The sequence below is a fragment of the Anolis sagrei genome, chromosome 5, assembly GCF_037176765.1.
Source record: "Anolis sagrei isolate rAnoSag1 chromosome 5, rAnoSag1.mat, whole genome shotgun sequence".
NCBI classification, from domain to species: Eukaryota; Metazoa; Chordata; class Lepidosauria; order Squamata; family Dactyloidae; genus Anolis; species Anolis sagrei.
The window spans coordinates 186,029,908-186,047,728 of record NC_090025.1 but is presented as its reverse complement, the minus strand read 5'-3'; the positions used below and the strand labels follow the sequence as shown (position 1 = coordinate 186,047,728).

At 40.2% G+C, this 17,821-nt stretch overlaps 1 protein-coding gene across 25 annotated transcripts in view; it reads right to left on the bottom strand.

Annotated features, from left to right (window-relative positions):
- Nucleotides 1-2,120: 2,120 nt before the first annotated feature.
- The window catches only part of C2CD5 (C2 calcium dependent domain containing 5), an 89,725-nt gene continuing 74,024 nt past the window's right edge, over nt 2,121-17,821 (bottom strand). For 15 of the 25 annotated variants that reach the window (XM_060776550.2, XM_060776537.2, XM_060776542.2 and 12 more), the window contains 5 exons: nt 14,887-14,937; nt 12,582-12,683; nt 11,424-11,614; nt 8,621-8,767; nt 2,121-3,486 (listed from right to left, as the gene is read on the bottom strand). In XM_060776550.2, coding sequence (XP_060632533.2) covers nt 3,358-3,486; nt 8,621-8,767; nt 11,424-11,614; nt 12,582-12,683; nt 14,887-14,937 — 620 coding nt within the window. In that variant the 3' untranslated portion in view covers nt 2,121-3,357. The remainder of the gene's footprint in view (nt 3,487-8,620; nt 8,768-11,423; nt 11,615-12,581; nt 12,684-14,886; nt 14,938-17,821) is intronic. The other 10 variants (XM_060776538.2, XM_060776555.2, XM_060776560.2 and 7 more) reach the window with 3 other exon arrangements.

The window sequence follows — 17,821 nt, the reverse complement described above, 5'->3', positions numbered from 1 at the left end:
CACTGTCTGAACTATGGAAACCACATTATGTCAGGCTCCTAAAGAGCTCTCAAAATCTATACACACATAATATAAGTGAAAACATGCGTGTCTGGGGTGTCCACTTACACAGACAGGCTCCCCCTTCCACAAATAGCTATACCTCCCATCACTCGGGAAACACCAATGGCCCTCCAACGACATTGGAGATTATCCTGAGTGCCCTAAATATGTACAAGAGCCTTGCCAATGTCCTCTACCAACGCCATCCTGCCCACCACCCAAGTGAAGGCTTTCATAAGGGGACAATTTCATCCTAGATTTTGTGTTTCCTCCACCACAGACATCTCAGTGTTCCTTACTCTCTCAATTTGCATGGAATTTGCATGACCCTGTCCACTGCCTCTCCCTTAACCCTTTCCTATTCTTTTCTATGACACACAGCAAACAGGAATTGATCAGCAACTGAACATACTAGGTTTGGGGAGAATTCATGATTTATAGAAGTTGTAGGTACTGGGATGTATAGTTCACCTGCAATCAAAGAGCACTCTGAACTCCACCAACAATGGACCTGGAACTAACTTGGCACATAGAGCTCCCATGACCAGCAAAAAATACTGGAGGTCTTTGGAGAAAATTCACCTTGATTTAGGGGAGTTGTAGTTCACCTATATCCAGAGGGCATTGTGAACCCAAACACCGATAGATCTGGACCCAACTAATTTGGCACACAGGATCCCCATGACCAACAAGAAATACTAGGCGTCTTTGGAGAGATTTATAGGAGTTGTTCACTTATGTGGAGTTGCCTTTGAAGATGGTCCGGAAGCTTCAAATAGTCCAACAAGAGGCAGCCGGGTTACTAATGGGGACAGCAGACAGGGAGCACACAATCCCACGTTATGTCAGCTGCACTGGCAGCCTGTTTGCAACTAGGCACAATACAAAGTGCTGGCTTTGGCTTATAAAGTCCTAAACGGCCCCGGCCAAGTTTACCTGTCCGAACGCATCTCCCTTTATGAACCACTGCAGAAACTAAGATCTTCTGGGGAGGCCCAGCTCTTGGTCCCACCACCATCACAGGCACGTTTGGCGAGGATGAGAGTCAGGACCTTCTCAGTGATGGCCCCCTGCTTATGGAACTCTCTTCCTGGCAATATCAGTCCCCTCCCTCCTGTCTTTCAGAAGGACGGCGAAGACCAAGCCTTTGGGACAGTGCAATGAGGCAAAATTGTGTCCTGAGATGGTTTTTAAGCAACTTTTAATGTCGATATAAGTGATTTTAATGTTTGTCTATATTTATGGTTTTATGTCCCAGTATTGAATGTTTGCCATATATATGTTGTGTTCCGCCCTGAGTCCCCTGTGTGGTGAGAAGGACATAATATAAATGTTTAAATAAATAAATAAATAAATAAATAAATAAATAAATCCAGAGCACACTATGAACCCAAACACTGAAGCATCTGGATCAATCTTGGCACATGTACCTGATATGCGATTACTGGAGGAGTTTTGAGGGAACTGACCTTCCTTTCTGGGAGTTGTAGTTCACCCACAACCAGAGATTCTGTGGCCTCTACTAATGATAGACATGGACAAAACCTGGCACTCAGACCCATCACTAATTCAACTTACTGGAGGGGTTTGAGGGGACTGACTCACCATAATAGGAGTTGTAGTTTACCCTACAGCCAGAGAGCACACTGAACTACACCGATGATGCATCTAGAGCAGGGATCCTCAAACTTTTTAAACAAAGGGCCAGGTCACAGTCCCTCAAACTTTTGGAGGGCCGGATTATAATTTGAAAAAAACATGAATGAATTGCTATGCACATTGTACATATCTCATTTGTAGTGCAAAACCACTTAAAACAATGCAATAATTAAAATGAAGAACACTTTCAACAAATATAAAATTATTAGTATTGCAATGGGAAGTGTGGGCCTGCTTTTGGCTGATGAGATAGGATTGTTGTTGTTATTGTTGTGTGCTTTCAAGTCGTTTCACACTTAGATTGATCCTGAGCGAGGGCCGGGTAAATGACCTTGGAGGGCCGCATCCGGCCCCCGGGCCTTAGTTTGAGGACCCCTGATCTAGAGCATAATATCTTCCCAGAACATCAAACCAAGAGCTTTTAATAAAGATAGTTTATTACACAAACAGGAATGTGATTTTCATCATCCTCATTTACAATGGAATCTCTGAACTGGACAAATAATATATAATTTCTGTACCTATATCCAGTAAGACATCTTCTATTTACATTCAAGTTTACACAATTTCTTCAAGTTCCATATTTGAGGCCATCAAAACATTTTGGCTGTGCACCAACCTATATTCATCCTTGTGCCTGAGTGCAGGACAACAGGTATCTATGAGCAGCTACAAAGCTTTCCTGCAGCAGCTGATACCTGGGGAAAGAGGAAAATGGGCTTTCCTCTTTCACCAGGTACCTGCAGCTGTGGTAACTTTCAAAACATCTTTGGTTGTATGCATGTGTTTTTCCTTCCCTGTGTGGGATTACATCCATTATCAGTCATTTCTTAGATTTCCAGGCTTCTAATCTTTTATCAAAATTTTCTAATATGTATGATAAATTACTTAGTTCTATGTATCCAGTTGTCCTTATCTTTCTAACTACTGCATTTAGGGTCAGTTGTGGGTGGGTAGGTGGGTGGGTGACTTCTACAACCTGCCAAATACAAAAAATTGATTTCGTCGTGACATGCAGGGAGGTTTCACTGACTCTGTACAGCAGACTGTTGCAGAAACACTAAATGGCAATATATCTGAACCAGTCAATTCACCATAATGGCATTCAACGATTTAAAATAAAAAATGTACAGTAGAAAAATATTCAATAGCTCACAAACATGAAAAAGGTGTACTCTAACATGCAGCTACTTCCAGATTGTCCAGTTCATATCACATATTTGGCAATACTGGGGAAACCAGCTCTTCCTTTGTCCAAAAGATGTGAGATCGGAATTTCTCAGTCATGTTCCAGTTGCGTGACAAAGCCCTCCCTTCTCCAGCTCAGAATGAGCAACATCTGCTTCTGACAGTGATTCCAAGTTTGATTTCCATCCTGGCCTGTGAAATGCATGGTAATATCCTGATGACCTCGGGTCTGAGGAACATCTGCTATTTACAGCTCTTTCTTTAGACAGATCTTCTTTCAGGAACAGAGGGCTTGTTAAATGATTCCTTAGCTTTTATTAATCTGATGGATGGATAATATTTTACTGATTGCCTGAAGACATTGCTGTTCTTGACACATGGAGTGTTGCCGATGAAGAAACAATTCAAAGCCTTGCCTTCTGACAATCTGGATGGGATCTTGACATAAATTAAAGCCACCGCTTGTCCTCATGTTGTAATCTCTCTTGTACTTGTGGGCTGAGAGTTGCTGATCGGGGGCTGGACTTGTGCCCCATCTAATTCAGTTTCCCGTATAAAGATTACTGCATCTCCGCTTACATTTATTAGGCACTGGGCCTGCAATAACAAAGGAGGAAGTTCCGCTATTAAAAAAACTCATATATATATACACATACATATATCTATATAGATATAAATGTTCTGTGCATAATGAGTACCTTAAAAACAAAAGAACCAATGAACGAAATCACACCAAATTTGGCAACAAAACGTCTCACAACACAAGGAGTGACCATCACTCAAAAAATTATGATTTTGTCATTTGGGAGTTGTAGTTGCTGGGATTTATTGTTCATCTACAATCAAAGAGCATTCTGAGCTCCACCAATGATGGAATCGAACCAAACTTGGCACACAGAACTCCCATGACCAACAGAAAATACTGGAAGTGTTCGGTGGGCACTGACCTTGAGTTTTAGAGTTGTAGTTCACCTACATCCAGAGAGCACTGTGGACGCAAACAATGATGGATCTGGACCAAACTTGACACAAGCACTCAATATGGCTAAATATGAACACAGATGGGAGTATGGGGGAAATAGACCTTGACATTTGAGAGTTGTAGACACTGGAATTCACAGTTCACCTACAATCAAAGAGCATTCTGAACCCCATGAACGAGAGAATTGGGGCAAACGTCCTACACAGAACTCCCATGACCAACAGAAATTACTTAAGGCCATCGAGTCCAACTAACTTCACCAGGGCAAGAAAACGTAAGCCATTAGAGACCTAAATTCAGATCCTGATATCCTCATTCTGCCAGCAGACAAGGGGAATGCCACAGTCATCATGCATACAGAGCAATACAAGGAGAAGATCAAAAAACTCCTGGACCCTACTATATACAGAAAACTTAAGCAAGACCCAACTTCCAAAATAACCAGAAAAACCAACACTCTAATTAAAAACTCCTCAGTCAACTTCGACATACGACAGCAGCTATGTAAATCGGAAGCCCTTCCACCCAGGCTTTATGGACTCCCCAAAATCCATAAGGACTCCACCCCACTCAGACCAATCGTGAGTGCCATTGGGTCCCCCACATATGACTTAGCCAAATTTCTTGCTGCACAGTTACAAAGCCACATTGGGCTCACAACACACTACATCAAGGACTCAGCCCACTTCATTGAAAAAATCAGCAATCTCAAGCTAAATACAAATGACATACTGATCAGCTTCGATGTGGTGTCTCTATTTACCATGGTCCCAGTTGCAGACACCATGGCACTCATCAACCAGAGGTTCCCAGAAGACATCACGGCGCTGTTTCACCATTGCCTCACCACCAGCTATTTTCAGTGGGACAATGAATTCTACGAACAGAAAGATGGAGTAGCTATGGGGAGCCCTCTCAGCCCAGTCATAGCTAACTTCTACATGGAACAATTTGAAAAACAAGCTCTTGAAACAGCAACCAAAAAGCCCACTATATGGTTCAGATATGTGGATGACACCTTCACCATTTGGAGCCATGGAGAAGAAGAACTCAACAGGTTCCTGGAACATCTTAACAGCATCCACCCTAACATCCAGTTCACTATGGAAAAAGAAAAGGAAGGAAGATTGCCTTTTCTAGATGTCCTAGTCATCCGTAAACCAGATCAACAATTGGGTCACACCGTTTACAGAAAACCCACACACACAGATAGATATCTACATAAAAACTCCAACCATCACCCAAGTCAAAAAAGAAGCACCATTAAAGCCTTGGCAGACCGTGCAAAAAGAATCTGCGAACCCCACCTCCTCCAAGATGAACTGAACCACCTCAACTGGGCTCTACAGGCCAATGGATATTCCACCTCAGACATCAGAAGAGCTGAAAGACCAAGAACAAGCCACGAGAGTAAAGATGAAGATCCACCCGGAGGAAAAGTGTTCCTGCCATACATCAAGGGAACCACTGATCGCATAGGAAAGCTGATGAGGAAACACAACATACAAACAATCTACAAACCCACCAAAAAAATCCAACAAATGCTACGTTCAGCAAAGGACAAGAGGGATCCTCTCACCTCTGCAGGAGTCTACCGTATACCATGCAGCTGTGGACAAGTCTACATAGGGACCACCAAACGCAGCGCCCAAACAAGAATCCAGGAACATGAAAGGCACTGCAGACTACTCCAGCCAGAGAAATCAGCCATAGCAGAGCACCTGATGAACCAACCTGGACACAGCATTTTATTTGAGAACACAAAAATGCTGGACCACTCTCACAACCACCATGTCAGACTACACAGAGAAGCCATTGAAATCCACAAACATGTGGACAATTTCAACAGAAAGGAAGAAACCATGAAAATGAACAAAATCTGGCTACCAGTATTAAAAAATTCTAAAATTAAAACAGCAGAGAGAAAAACAGGCAGGGACTTCTAAGCACCTTTCATTAAGAGTTTGCTCCAGGCACAGTCAGCCCATTGTATGCTAATCAAGGTGGTCAGTTGAAAAGATTCACACCTAGCCCAACTTACAAAAGCCTTTTGTCTCACCCTGGTCAGTCCACAGATATATAAACCCCTTTTTTTCCCAGCTCCAGCAGACCTCTGAGGAAGCCTGCCATAGATGCAGGCGAAACGTCAGGAGAAATGCCTCTAGAACATGGCCATATAGCCCGAAAAAACCCACAAGAACTGAGGACAATTATATATTGCATGTTCCAGAGTAGGCAAACCAGACACTCTCCACATCAACACTGACAAAGAGATAGCAAGAAGTACTGTTTATCCACAAGCATCAAGACATTACATATATTAGAAACCAACACTTTCTCATTACTTTATTTTTCAGATCACCAGACTAGGCCACAGCAACGCGTGGGAGGGGATGGCTAGTGTGTGTGTGTGAGATATATATATCAATGATACTATATATATATAGTATCAATGATACTATATATCATCAATGATACTATATATATATATATATCTTATAACTTACATAGACTTTAAATCAGTGGTTCCCAAACTGTAGTTTGTGGACCACCAGTGGTCCCTAGGAATGAAAATATGGTCCACAGCCTTACCATTACTACATTGTTGACTCAAAACCACACAGCAACGAGAGCAACTGGTCTTGTGAAACCTTCTTATGGTGCTGAGGTAACAGGGATGTCCGGAGAGATGGGGCTGACTACCCATGAAAGATTATTACTACCACATCAACTCTAGATTAATAAATATGGTTTTCTGTGAGCAAGCAGACGGTGACTACTGGATGGCATATGTTCTGTATCAGAAACTAGAGCTGATGTGGTGTATCCAATGCAATTTTCTGAATCAGCACCCCAAATAACCAAACCGAATCTAAAGTTAACCAAAAACTGATTCGTAACTCTTTCAGTACTAATGTTGGAGAGTGGTGCCTGGTCAAAAAAACCGTTGAGAACCACTGCTTTAAATGTATGAAGTACCTATACACCAGGCATGGGCAAACTTGGCCTCTCCAGGTGTTTTAGACTTCAACTCCCACAATTATGGGATTTGAAGTCCAAAACACCTTGAGGGCCCAAGTTTGCCCATGCCTGATATATACGGTACATTTCAAAACTTCATGACCTTCACACACACACACACACATACCCAGCCCCTCTGTTACTCTTGTATTGTTTCATCAGTGTAGGGGAGACGAGGATAGTTGATGCATATATCTATGGCTAAGCTACATTGGTTTTAAGTTGATAAATTCCTATATATTTGTATTCTATTTTAATAGGACCAGACGTATGTTGTATATTGTATGTTGTGTTTGCACTGTCTGTTTTTGATAAGGCCAACTGGTTAATCAATAAAAATTGTTGTTGTTTCATCATTTTATATACAGGCTACTGCTACCTTTGTCCTTTATCCGGTTTTGGAATCAACATCTATTTATATGTAGGAGTCCAAACCGTGCACAGCAAAGTATAAAAAGTTCATGTTTGCTTGCTGTAGGGGACTTGTGACCACTGGTTGAACTTAGGGAATCCTTCCCCAGCTTTTGCGCCTAGCCAAAGTGACATGTACCGCTTCATTTCAAATGTAAGTCATTTTGCTTTTTTGCCCTGTATAACAGCACAAGTACAGACCCTTAGGCATCTGCCAGGTTTGAAAATTCGACGATCCAAACCATTGCAGTTTGACAGTGTGCTAAGGAATGGCTCATTCTCTAAGTGTCCTTGGGTGTATCTATAGTTTTGTAACATTCTATCATTTCTAAAGTGACAATAAGTAACTATACGGACCAGGACCACCCCAGCAGCAAGCATTAAGGATTTAATCACCTGGCTAGCCTTGAGTAATTTACAGCCAGGATGGGGTAGCTGAATGAATAATAAAAATAGCATAAGCTTCTCTGTGAGTTGTGGAGGGCCAGGCTTTAGTATAGAAGGTTAATCACCAAGCTGCAATAAATCTTGCCAGCTAGAAGGTTGACAGTTCAAAGCCCGGGTCAGAGTGAGCTCCTGACCTTTAGTCCACCTGCTGCCTACCTAGCAGTTTGAAAACAAATGTGAGTAGATAAATAGGAACTGCAGGGAGATGGAGTGACAGCACACCACCCCCCAGTGGCCAGAACTTAGCACAGCCTCCAAAGATGCCAAAAGATAGGAAAGCTAGTATATATAACTCTGTTGACTGTCTTGTCATTATTATAACTGGCACTGAATGTTTGGCATATATGTGTTCTGTGATCCGTCCTGAGTCCCCTTCAAAGTTAGAAGGGCAGAATATAAATACTATAAACAAATAAATAAATAGCTGTTGTAAGATTGTTGAGAGTTGAGCTATTGGAAATGGAGATTCAAAGTTTGAAGGATTAATGAAGAAAACCAGAGAGGAACTAATACTATGGAGAATGCATGAACTGAGTGGGAGTGTTGGAAAGAAGGGCTAGAGAAGAGTCAAGTACATCTACTAGATATATATAAATACTGCTGTATAACATTTTCTACTAAAGATTCAAGTTGTGCTTGTCTTCTCCTTAATTGGAGGGGGAGTGCTTCTACTGAAAGAGGGGCTGGCTTGTTGCTGAACAAAGAACCCCAACAATTTGCTGCGACATGGTTCTCAGGAGTTCTTCTGAGTTGGTTTAGCATGGAAAACTACATCATGACACTAAGATGAACCTACTAATATAGAATGCGTCCCCTTTTCCAGATCCTTTATCTGTAAAGCAAGCAATGTTCTTTCAAGCACACATTTACCTGGTTTTTGTTGGGGTTCTCCATAAAAACACACTGTTTCATGATGTATGATACAACAGCATTCCCCCCAAGAGCAGCCACGTGAGCTCTCACCATTGCAAACACTTCAGCAATGAAAGCATGCAGAAAGCCACTCACACCACCTTCCTGTAAAAAAAAATCCACACATACAGGAGAGAATCAGTGGGAAATTCATTATGCTTTAGTTTCAAAACTATTCTTAAAATGTATTTAATGGTTTTTGTACAATAGTAACATATTCCAAAATATGAGCAATCCAAACTAACAACGTAACAAATAACATTAAAATGCTAAATTCCAGAACTATTAATCATTCTGAGAGCATAGATTTTTGTTATGAGGTTTTGTGGCAAGTAAGGGGAAAAAAAGAAGGATTATAACAGAGTGGGGGGTCTTCCACAGCATTGGAGAACTGATTAAGTGTTTTAGTTAACATATTTTCACTGGATACCAAACTTTGTAAAAGGTAAACACTGATTGCTTCCAAAGTGGTGGCACATTTCTGTTAACAACGGCTTTTCAAAGTAATGTTATGTAGTCTAAGCAATATTTATACTAATCTGAGAGCTATACTCGGCTTTCAAACAAATGCAATCTGATTTAATAGCAACATAAGGAATGGCCCACAAAGAGTAAAACCATACAACGAATGGAGAAACTACAGGACATCCTTGTGTAGGATTCAAAAGTATTAGCTGTCATGGCTACCTGGTAATACTATACTTTAAGATCTTTTTGGATAAAAAGTGTATATTACAGTTCTGCTGGATAACTTGAAAACCATTTCAGGTTCATGGCTAATCTATTGAAAAGAAAGTTGCTTAGTACACCTTAAGTGCTACACAGGAGTTCAGGATATGAGTATAGTACATGTGAGTGGATAGGAAATGTGCTAACCCTGCCCATTCCATTGTTTCAGTCATTCACCCCATGAGGAAGGTGACTTTCAGAAGAAGGATGTATCCTGAATGAGCAGGACAACATCTCCCCTTGAGAAAATCTCCCTTCACATGTACTGATGTGGAGGGCGTCATTCCCTCTCTTCACATGCTTAATATACTCAAATTCTGAATGCCTGCAAGGGGTTTCGCTTAATGGGGTGAGGGACTTGCAGTTTTCTAATCATTAGATTGCACCTTTAACTTCTCTAGCCATTGGCCATAGATGCTGCCTAGATCTATTATTGGGACAGAGAGTCTTAGTAACTTAAAGGAAGCTATGACACATATTCTGAAAGAATGCCACTGGTTGAGTATGATAAAAAGACAAGGCATAGTTCACTTAATGAATAAAATAAATTAAGTGTCAGAATTCAGAGGACAAGTACTTGAACATATTGCTTTTCAGATTCCTTCATTTGATTTAACTAAAAAAAACTGAACACCATATTAAAAAATCTATCAAATTAAAAGGAAAAAAATCTGGGAAATGGTACATAGTTTAATATCCTTTAAAAGTTTATTTATTTATTTATTTATTTATTTATTTATTTATTTATGTACTCTATTTGTATCCTGCCTCAATCATAATCATGGGCTGTCCCAAAGATCAATTGCACATAGAATCATAGAATCAAAGAGTTGGAAGAGACCTCATGGGCCATCCAGTCCAGCCCCTGCCAAGAAGCAGGAATGTTGCATTCAAATCACCCCTGACAGATGGCCATCCAGCCTCTGTTTAAAAGCTTCCAAAGACATATTTCGAGGCTATTGTTGCATTATAGATAAATATCCAAAGACTTGACGCCAGTCAGGTTTTCATTTTCCTTCTGAAGGCCAGGAAGGAGGGAGCTGCTCTAGTATCACCGGGGAGGGGGTTCCACAGCCAAGGGGCCACCATTGAGAAGGCCCTGTATCTCATTCCCATCAGACGTGCTTGCGACGTAGGCGGGACTGAGAGCAGGGCCTCCCCCAGATGATCTTAATCTCCGTGATGGCTCATAGGAGGAGATACGTTTGGACAGGTAAGTTGGGCCTGAACCGTTTAGGGCTTTATAGGCTAAAGCCAGCACTTTGAATTGTGCTCGGTAGCAGATTGGCAGTCACAGGAGATGACATAACAGGGGGGTTGTATGCTCCCGGTACGCCACTCTGGTGATCAACCTAGCTGCAGTCCATTGGACCATTTGAAGCTTCCGAACAGTCTTCAAAGGCAACCCCACATACAACGCATTGCAGTAATCTATTCAGCATGTAATCAGAGCGTGGACTACCGTGGCCAACTCTGTCTTCCCAAGATACGGTCGCAGCTGGCGCACAAGTTTTAATTTGTGAATGCTTCCGTGGCCACTACTGAAACCTGGGGTTCCAGGCTCAGTGATGAGTCCAGGATCACTCCCAAGCTGTGAACCTGAGTGTAACCCCATCCAACATAGGCTGTAACCCAGTAGCCAGTTTGGCCTTGCGACTGACCAGATGTACCTCTGTCTTGTCTGGATTCAATTTCAATTAGTTTGCCCTCATCCCGTCACAGCTGCCAAGCACCGGTTCAGGATCTGAACAACCTCCTTAGTAGCAGGTGGAAAGGAGTGACAGAGTTGTACACTCAAAGTTATGACACTAAAAGATGGGAAGAGTAGTGGATTTCCACCTTAAGCACAGTGAACCAAAGAACACTTTCTGATTCTTTGAGATGCATCACTGAACCCAAAAGTACTTGCTTAAACAATTAAATGCTGAATTATCTCTTTTGAACATCTAGGTCTGTTTCAAACCAAGTGTTTTTTTTAAAAAAACAGTCTTTTTAGCCAAGAGAGAAATACAAACCTTGGTGTATGGCTTACCTCCCGCAATGAAGTGGTTTCTCGTATAAAAAACATATTGATTATTCCAAGGTATTTTGTTATTTTTGCCCCAGGGATAAAAGAAAGTGGCGTCATCTTAACAACTGGCACTACGGAGCAAAAGCCAGACGGGCCAGAGCGGTTACGGGATTGTCCTTCGATCAGGGGACTTGGCTTGTCAATTGATACGGCTAGACAGGACAGAAGAAAAAGAAAGAAAGAGGGCAACGCAATAATTACTCAAATGGACTAAAACGGTAGCAGCTCTAGCAGAGTAACCCTTCTGCATGGTTTCCACATAGCTTGGTGACAACATTCAGCTGCCTGTGATGCTCAGCCAAAGAAAGGAAATAATCATGCAGCACATGCAAACAAGAGACAAAAAGCTTGAATGGGATTTATTTTGGAAGAAGAGTAGCATTCCTGCAAAAGAAAACATTGAGGCCAGCAGTGGCACATACAAATGATCTGTTATAAAGTGAAAACATAGGGAGTGGGGAGGGCAGGGGTAGAGGTGGGTGGGAAAGATGTCACAATTTGATAAAAGAAATTTCTGCTAAGAGGGAACGACAAAAGTCTACGGGAAAGAGTGTGAAAGTTGACATGTTTCTCCAGTCCGGCATTGTGGAAATTTGGGGGAAATTCTTCAGTGATGATAGCTCCCAGATGAATCTTCATCTTGAGTAAATAAAGCAACAACAGTCATACCTGCAGGGCATCCACCTGCGTCAACCACAATTAACAACTCACCACTTTATAATTCAGTGGCTATTGCCACAAAGGTCATGCAGGTGATCCTTGACTATTAGTCGTAATACCATTTGATGTATACATATGCTTTCTAGCATGTTGCATATGTATACTTTTTTGTTGTACAATTTCCACAAGCCTATTTACCCCCTATATATTAGATGGCAATTTATTTTTGGAGTACAGAACAGCATACTCCAAAACTAGCCCAGCATTATTATTATTATTATTATTATTATTATTATTATTATTATTATTTTAAAAACAGGAACAGATGTGTGTTTGCAGCTTTCACACTCGGACACTGATTTTGCGACGCCACTACCGGGTAGGAAGCTCCACCCATTGCCACTGAGAGATCAGAACTATGCTTCCAATGATCAGAATGTGGTAGAAAGGGCTGCCTACTTGTCTTAATTGATCCACGCCTTATGGTCTGAGCTTTCAGTTTAATGAATTCTATCCAGCTGTTGCATCTGTCTGCAAAGGAACTGTAATCAACTGATGTTGCTGAAAACACAGACATAAAAACAAAAGAAAAAAAACAAAGGAAAAGATATGGATGACGCCCCTTTGCCCATTGCGGTGCTCCTTTTGGGGAACCAGTTCTTTGTATCCAAGGCTAAATGGCTCTCACGGGAAATTGGACCTCAGTACTTTGCCTTTCTGATTGACAAGATAGGAATTATGCACATTTGAAAACCAATCACTTGAAAAATATGTACAGATTGTATTATTTGAGCACTACTGAACTCAGAAGAGTGATGGATAACATGGGACTGCTTTGCAGCTCTTTGTATTAACAGAGGCTTGAACAAGATAGTTGAGATCAATTTAAAAGGTGAACTGGAGGCTTCTGGAGAGAGAATTCACCTTCTTTGGTTCTGGCTAGAAAAATGACAATCTCAGGAAGTCTGGAGGTGCAAGGGATACAAAAACAGCTCTGAAAGGCCATGCTTTACCCACTCCTGATGAAGGGGCACCAGAGGGGATTGCAAAGAATCAAGGCTGTACAAACTGGTGCCTGCCTTCAATTTTTGCAATCTTCACAATTGCCCTGGAGGGCCATATGTGTAGTCTACGGCAACATGTAATTTGGATCCATATGAGAGCCCTGTACAACAGGATCATTCGTGTCAGGAATAGTAACAGTGGTCCTCAAGATATACCTCACCACTGGCTATGTTGCCAGGCTACTGAGAAAAAAATGCAAATGGCCTGATACATGGGGGTCTGCTGACTGTCTCAGTAAGAAGTGCCCAATTAGCTCAGTGTTACCATGTGTTCATTTTAAATATATACCATGTACTGGAATGAGATGAGGCCCATCCAGGGCAGGTGAAATATCTAGTAAATCTAGTACATCTGATATCATGAACTGAGATGCAAACAGTAAGATGCAGTCATTCAAGTCTGTTACCCATTCTGTTACCCATTTACATTTTAAAACAAAATCCAAAAATAACTGACATCAGGGTGCATGAATGAAGAAAACATCCCTGAGAGTATTCATATTTAAGATCATGATATTCATTTTATAATCACTTAATTTAACTAAATCCCAGCACACATTCTCTAGCCTTTTCCACTGATATGTGAAGTTACCAACTATTAGAATCACAGAGCTGGAAGAGACCAGGAGTCCTGCCATACAGAAATATACGATCGAAGCACTGCCTCCAGCAGGTATGCCTTGCACAATCACTTTAAAGCATAGGTTTACTGGGATAATGTATTGTCGAAGGCTTTCATGGCTGGAATCATTGGGTTGTTGTAGGTTTTTTCGGGCTATATGGCCATGTTCTAGAGGCATTCTCTCCTGACGTTTCGCCTGCATCTATGGCAAGCATCCTCAGAGGTAGTGAGGTCTGTTGGAACTAGGAAAAAGGGTTTATATATCTGTGGAATGACCAGGGTGAGACAAAGGACTCTTGTCTGCTGGAGCTAGGTGTGAATGTTTCAACTGATCATCTTGATTAGCATTTGATTGCCTGGCAGTGCCTGGAGCAAACCTTTGTTGAGAGGTGATTCGCTGTCCTTGTTTCAATCAAGTTGAACCATTCACATCTAGCTCCAGCAAACAAGAGTCCTTTGTCTCACCCTGGTCATTCCACAGATATATAAACCCTTTTTCCTAGTTCCAACAGACCTCACTACCTCTGAGGATGCTTGCCATAGATGCAGGCGAAACGTCAGGAGAGAATGCCTCTAGACCATGGCCACATAGCCCGAAAAAACCTAGAACAACCCAGTTTATTGGGATAGCTCACCAGAATACAGAAACTGTAGACGCTTCAAGGTTTATTAATATCTTTTTAGTTCAAAATCTTAAGATCTCCTCTTTTTAGGAAATATAATAAATAATAAGAATGAGAAGTTATACACAAAATACACTGTGTACCAATCTTTGTCTATGTTGTTGAAGCCATTATTACTGTCACAGTTAAACCTGAAGGGTTGGCTAACTGCTCTGGAAAAAGAGAGTAACAATGTAAGTTTCTCTTTTGTTACTATTTCTAACTATCCAGCTATTTTAAATGTATGCAAATATATTTGATGAACATATTCAGATATCAATAAGCCACATCAGACCATGCTTCCTAAGGTAATTGGTACATATTTCCTGAATGATTAGTGTCACAGCCCAAGTGTACCCCCAAAAGACCCAGGAATGCATTCTGTTCTGGCTTATAGTTCAATGAAGGAAACTCACCTCTTTGGGCAGCTGGTATACCTGTTTGGGAACTTGCATTCTCCAGGTCCTCTAATAAGAAGACAAAACGAATTCCACTGATGTAACATAGGTAACATTAGCTATATGAATACAATTTTTAATTTCCCCCCCAATGAATCAGCTGCTCGAGACAAATCATGCTGTTGTATTCCTCTGGCTTTTCAAATGACATACCAATTCTCTACAACTTATTAATCACAGGAAAATCTAGTGAACCCTGTACTACAGTTAAGATTGATTTGGCAAGGAGGTTTTGTGTATCCCATAAAAATGGCATGTCTACGTTTATGCACTTCCATCCTTATGATGTAAAGATACAGCCTATAAAGCCAGTTTTTGACCCCTTGTTTAATAGCAACATTTGTAATATTAACTCTAAAACAATTGAAAGGAGAAACAGCAGATACATGGATGTAGAGCTTCTGGGCAGGAGTGGTGTTAATGGTTAACAAAAAAAATTAAGAGATTAATATGAATTAATATTAATTAAATAGGTACCGTATATACTCTAGTACAAGCCGACCCAAATATAAGCCAAGACATCCAATTTTACCACAAAAAACTGGGAAAACTTATTGACTCAAGTATAAGCCAAGGGTGGGAAACGCAGCAGCTACTGGTCAATTTCAAAATAAAAATAAGATACCAATAAAATTACAGTAATGGAGGCATCAGTAGGTTAAATATTTTTGAATATTTACCATATTTCAAAGAAAAACAGTAAACTAGCTCTGTAAGTGGAAAAGTAGGGTCAACAAAAGCAATATGGTATCAATAATAACTTAATAATAACAATAATAGTAATAGTAATAACAATAATCAATTTGTATCCCAGTCTATCTCCCCATGGGGACTCAGGCCGGCTTCCAACATAGTAACAGGCAAACATTCAGTGCCTATATAAACAATGCAGAGCTACATATAGATCTATAATTATATATATTAATTTCACATATGCGTTTCCCCCTGAAGCATTTGCAAATCCTCTCTCTCTATATATATGTGCATTTCCCCTGCAATACTTGCAAGCCCTATATATCTATATTCATATATATCTAGACATGTCTATATATATTTGTGTGTACATTTTCCCCTGTAATATGTGCAAGCTCTCTATATATCTATATTCATATAAATCTATCTAGACATCTCTATATATAAATAATTATATCTATATAGGATTTGCAAAGACTTGCAAACATGTAAGGGGAAATTCATATATACAATTATTTATACACACACACACACACAGAGAGATACAGATATATAGGTGCCTCTATATATTTATCAATATCTATATCTATATAGGATTTGCAGATACTTGCAAACATGTGAGGAGAAAATTCATATATAAAAATAATATATACATAAAGATACAGATATACAGGTACACTGAAATTTCTCTCTCTCTCTTTCTCTCTATATATAGGATTTGCAAAAACCTGCAAATGGGAAAATTAATGTCGATAGATAGATACAGATAATATACAGGTACATAGGGATTGTAAAGGGTAGGAGCGATTAGCAAATATTTCAGGGGAAAGTGCTTTTATAAGATTAATGAATATATATGGTTTGCAAAGACTTCAGGAGAAACATGCATATAGAAACACTTCCAAGGGAACAAAAATGCACAGATAAAGTTAATATATTTAGATACACACAAAAAGCTAGGAAATTGGGTGGGTTGGAAAGGGAGCCATACAAGCAAGGAGGATATGAAATCTATCTCATTTCCCTCCTTCCCTCCCTTTTGACTGGAAAAGAAAACACACTGTTAAGGGAGACAAGAGGAGAGAGGCAAGCAATGGCCTTCAGGCTCTGCTGCCTGGACTTGACCCCATTATAAGTCGAGGGAGGCTTTTTCAGCTCAAAATAAAAGGCTGAAAAACTCAGCTTATACAGTAATTGACCTAGCAGCCAACTGATTTACCATAAACAGAAAAGATGAATAATTTATTAAATATAGAAACGAGGGCATTACAGGATAACAACACACCAAATTCAGGAGCACATAGGCAATAAAATCTTTAAATCCACTTTAAATCTGGGGGGAAAAAACATTGCAACTTACTCATATTCACCTGTGATACACCCACATGACTGTTCTCCCCATGAAACTGGCCTTTACAACGTATTATTAGGTCACCATCATCACCACATTTTGTTCCATGAGCTTTTCTTATATGATTCACATTTGTTGAATTCTATCCTCCCTGGATATTTCATTTTCCTTTGCAAACATGACCTTGATTTGTTTTGCCCTCACGGTCAATTTATTTCCTCAATGACAAATATTAGTCTTATACATTCAGCATGAGGGATGCTTACTTCTTAGCAATATATTTTATCATTCAAGTTTTTGCAGGTAATTCCAAGTAATAAATTAACATTTTAACAAGTCATCTCAACTGTTTGTGTGATATATGACTGTAAGTAGCAGAAACTGGGGAGTATCCAATGTGGAACCCATCAAAGAAACGAGGTATATTGCAAGATGCTGAAAATATGATTACTTTATTTGCAACACGTGGCTTGCTCAATTGTCTGTGTGTATACTCTTGAGAACAAATAATCCAATAAATCAAGTTTCCCATTTTAAATTTAGAGACTTTAATCTCTGACTCTTCCTTAAGCAACCTATCTGGGTCTTTGGCAAGCAATCATATGAAAATTCACAATGTGATAAATACTTCTCAAATTTTAACTTCCTTCCAATAATCACATAATTCCCTACAAACTAACACATGATAGCACAGGCTACTGCTGATAACAGGAATGGACAACCCTTAATTAACATGGTATACATAGGTAAAGGTAAAGGTTTCCCCTTGACATTAAGTCTAGTTGTGTCCAACTCTGGGGGGTGGTGCTCATCTCCATTTCTAAGCCAAAGAGCTGACATCGTTCGTCG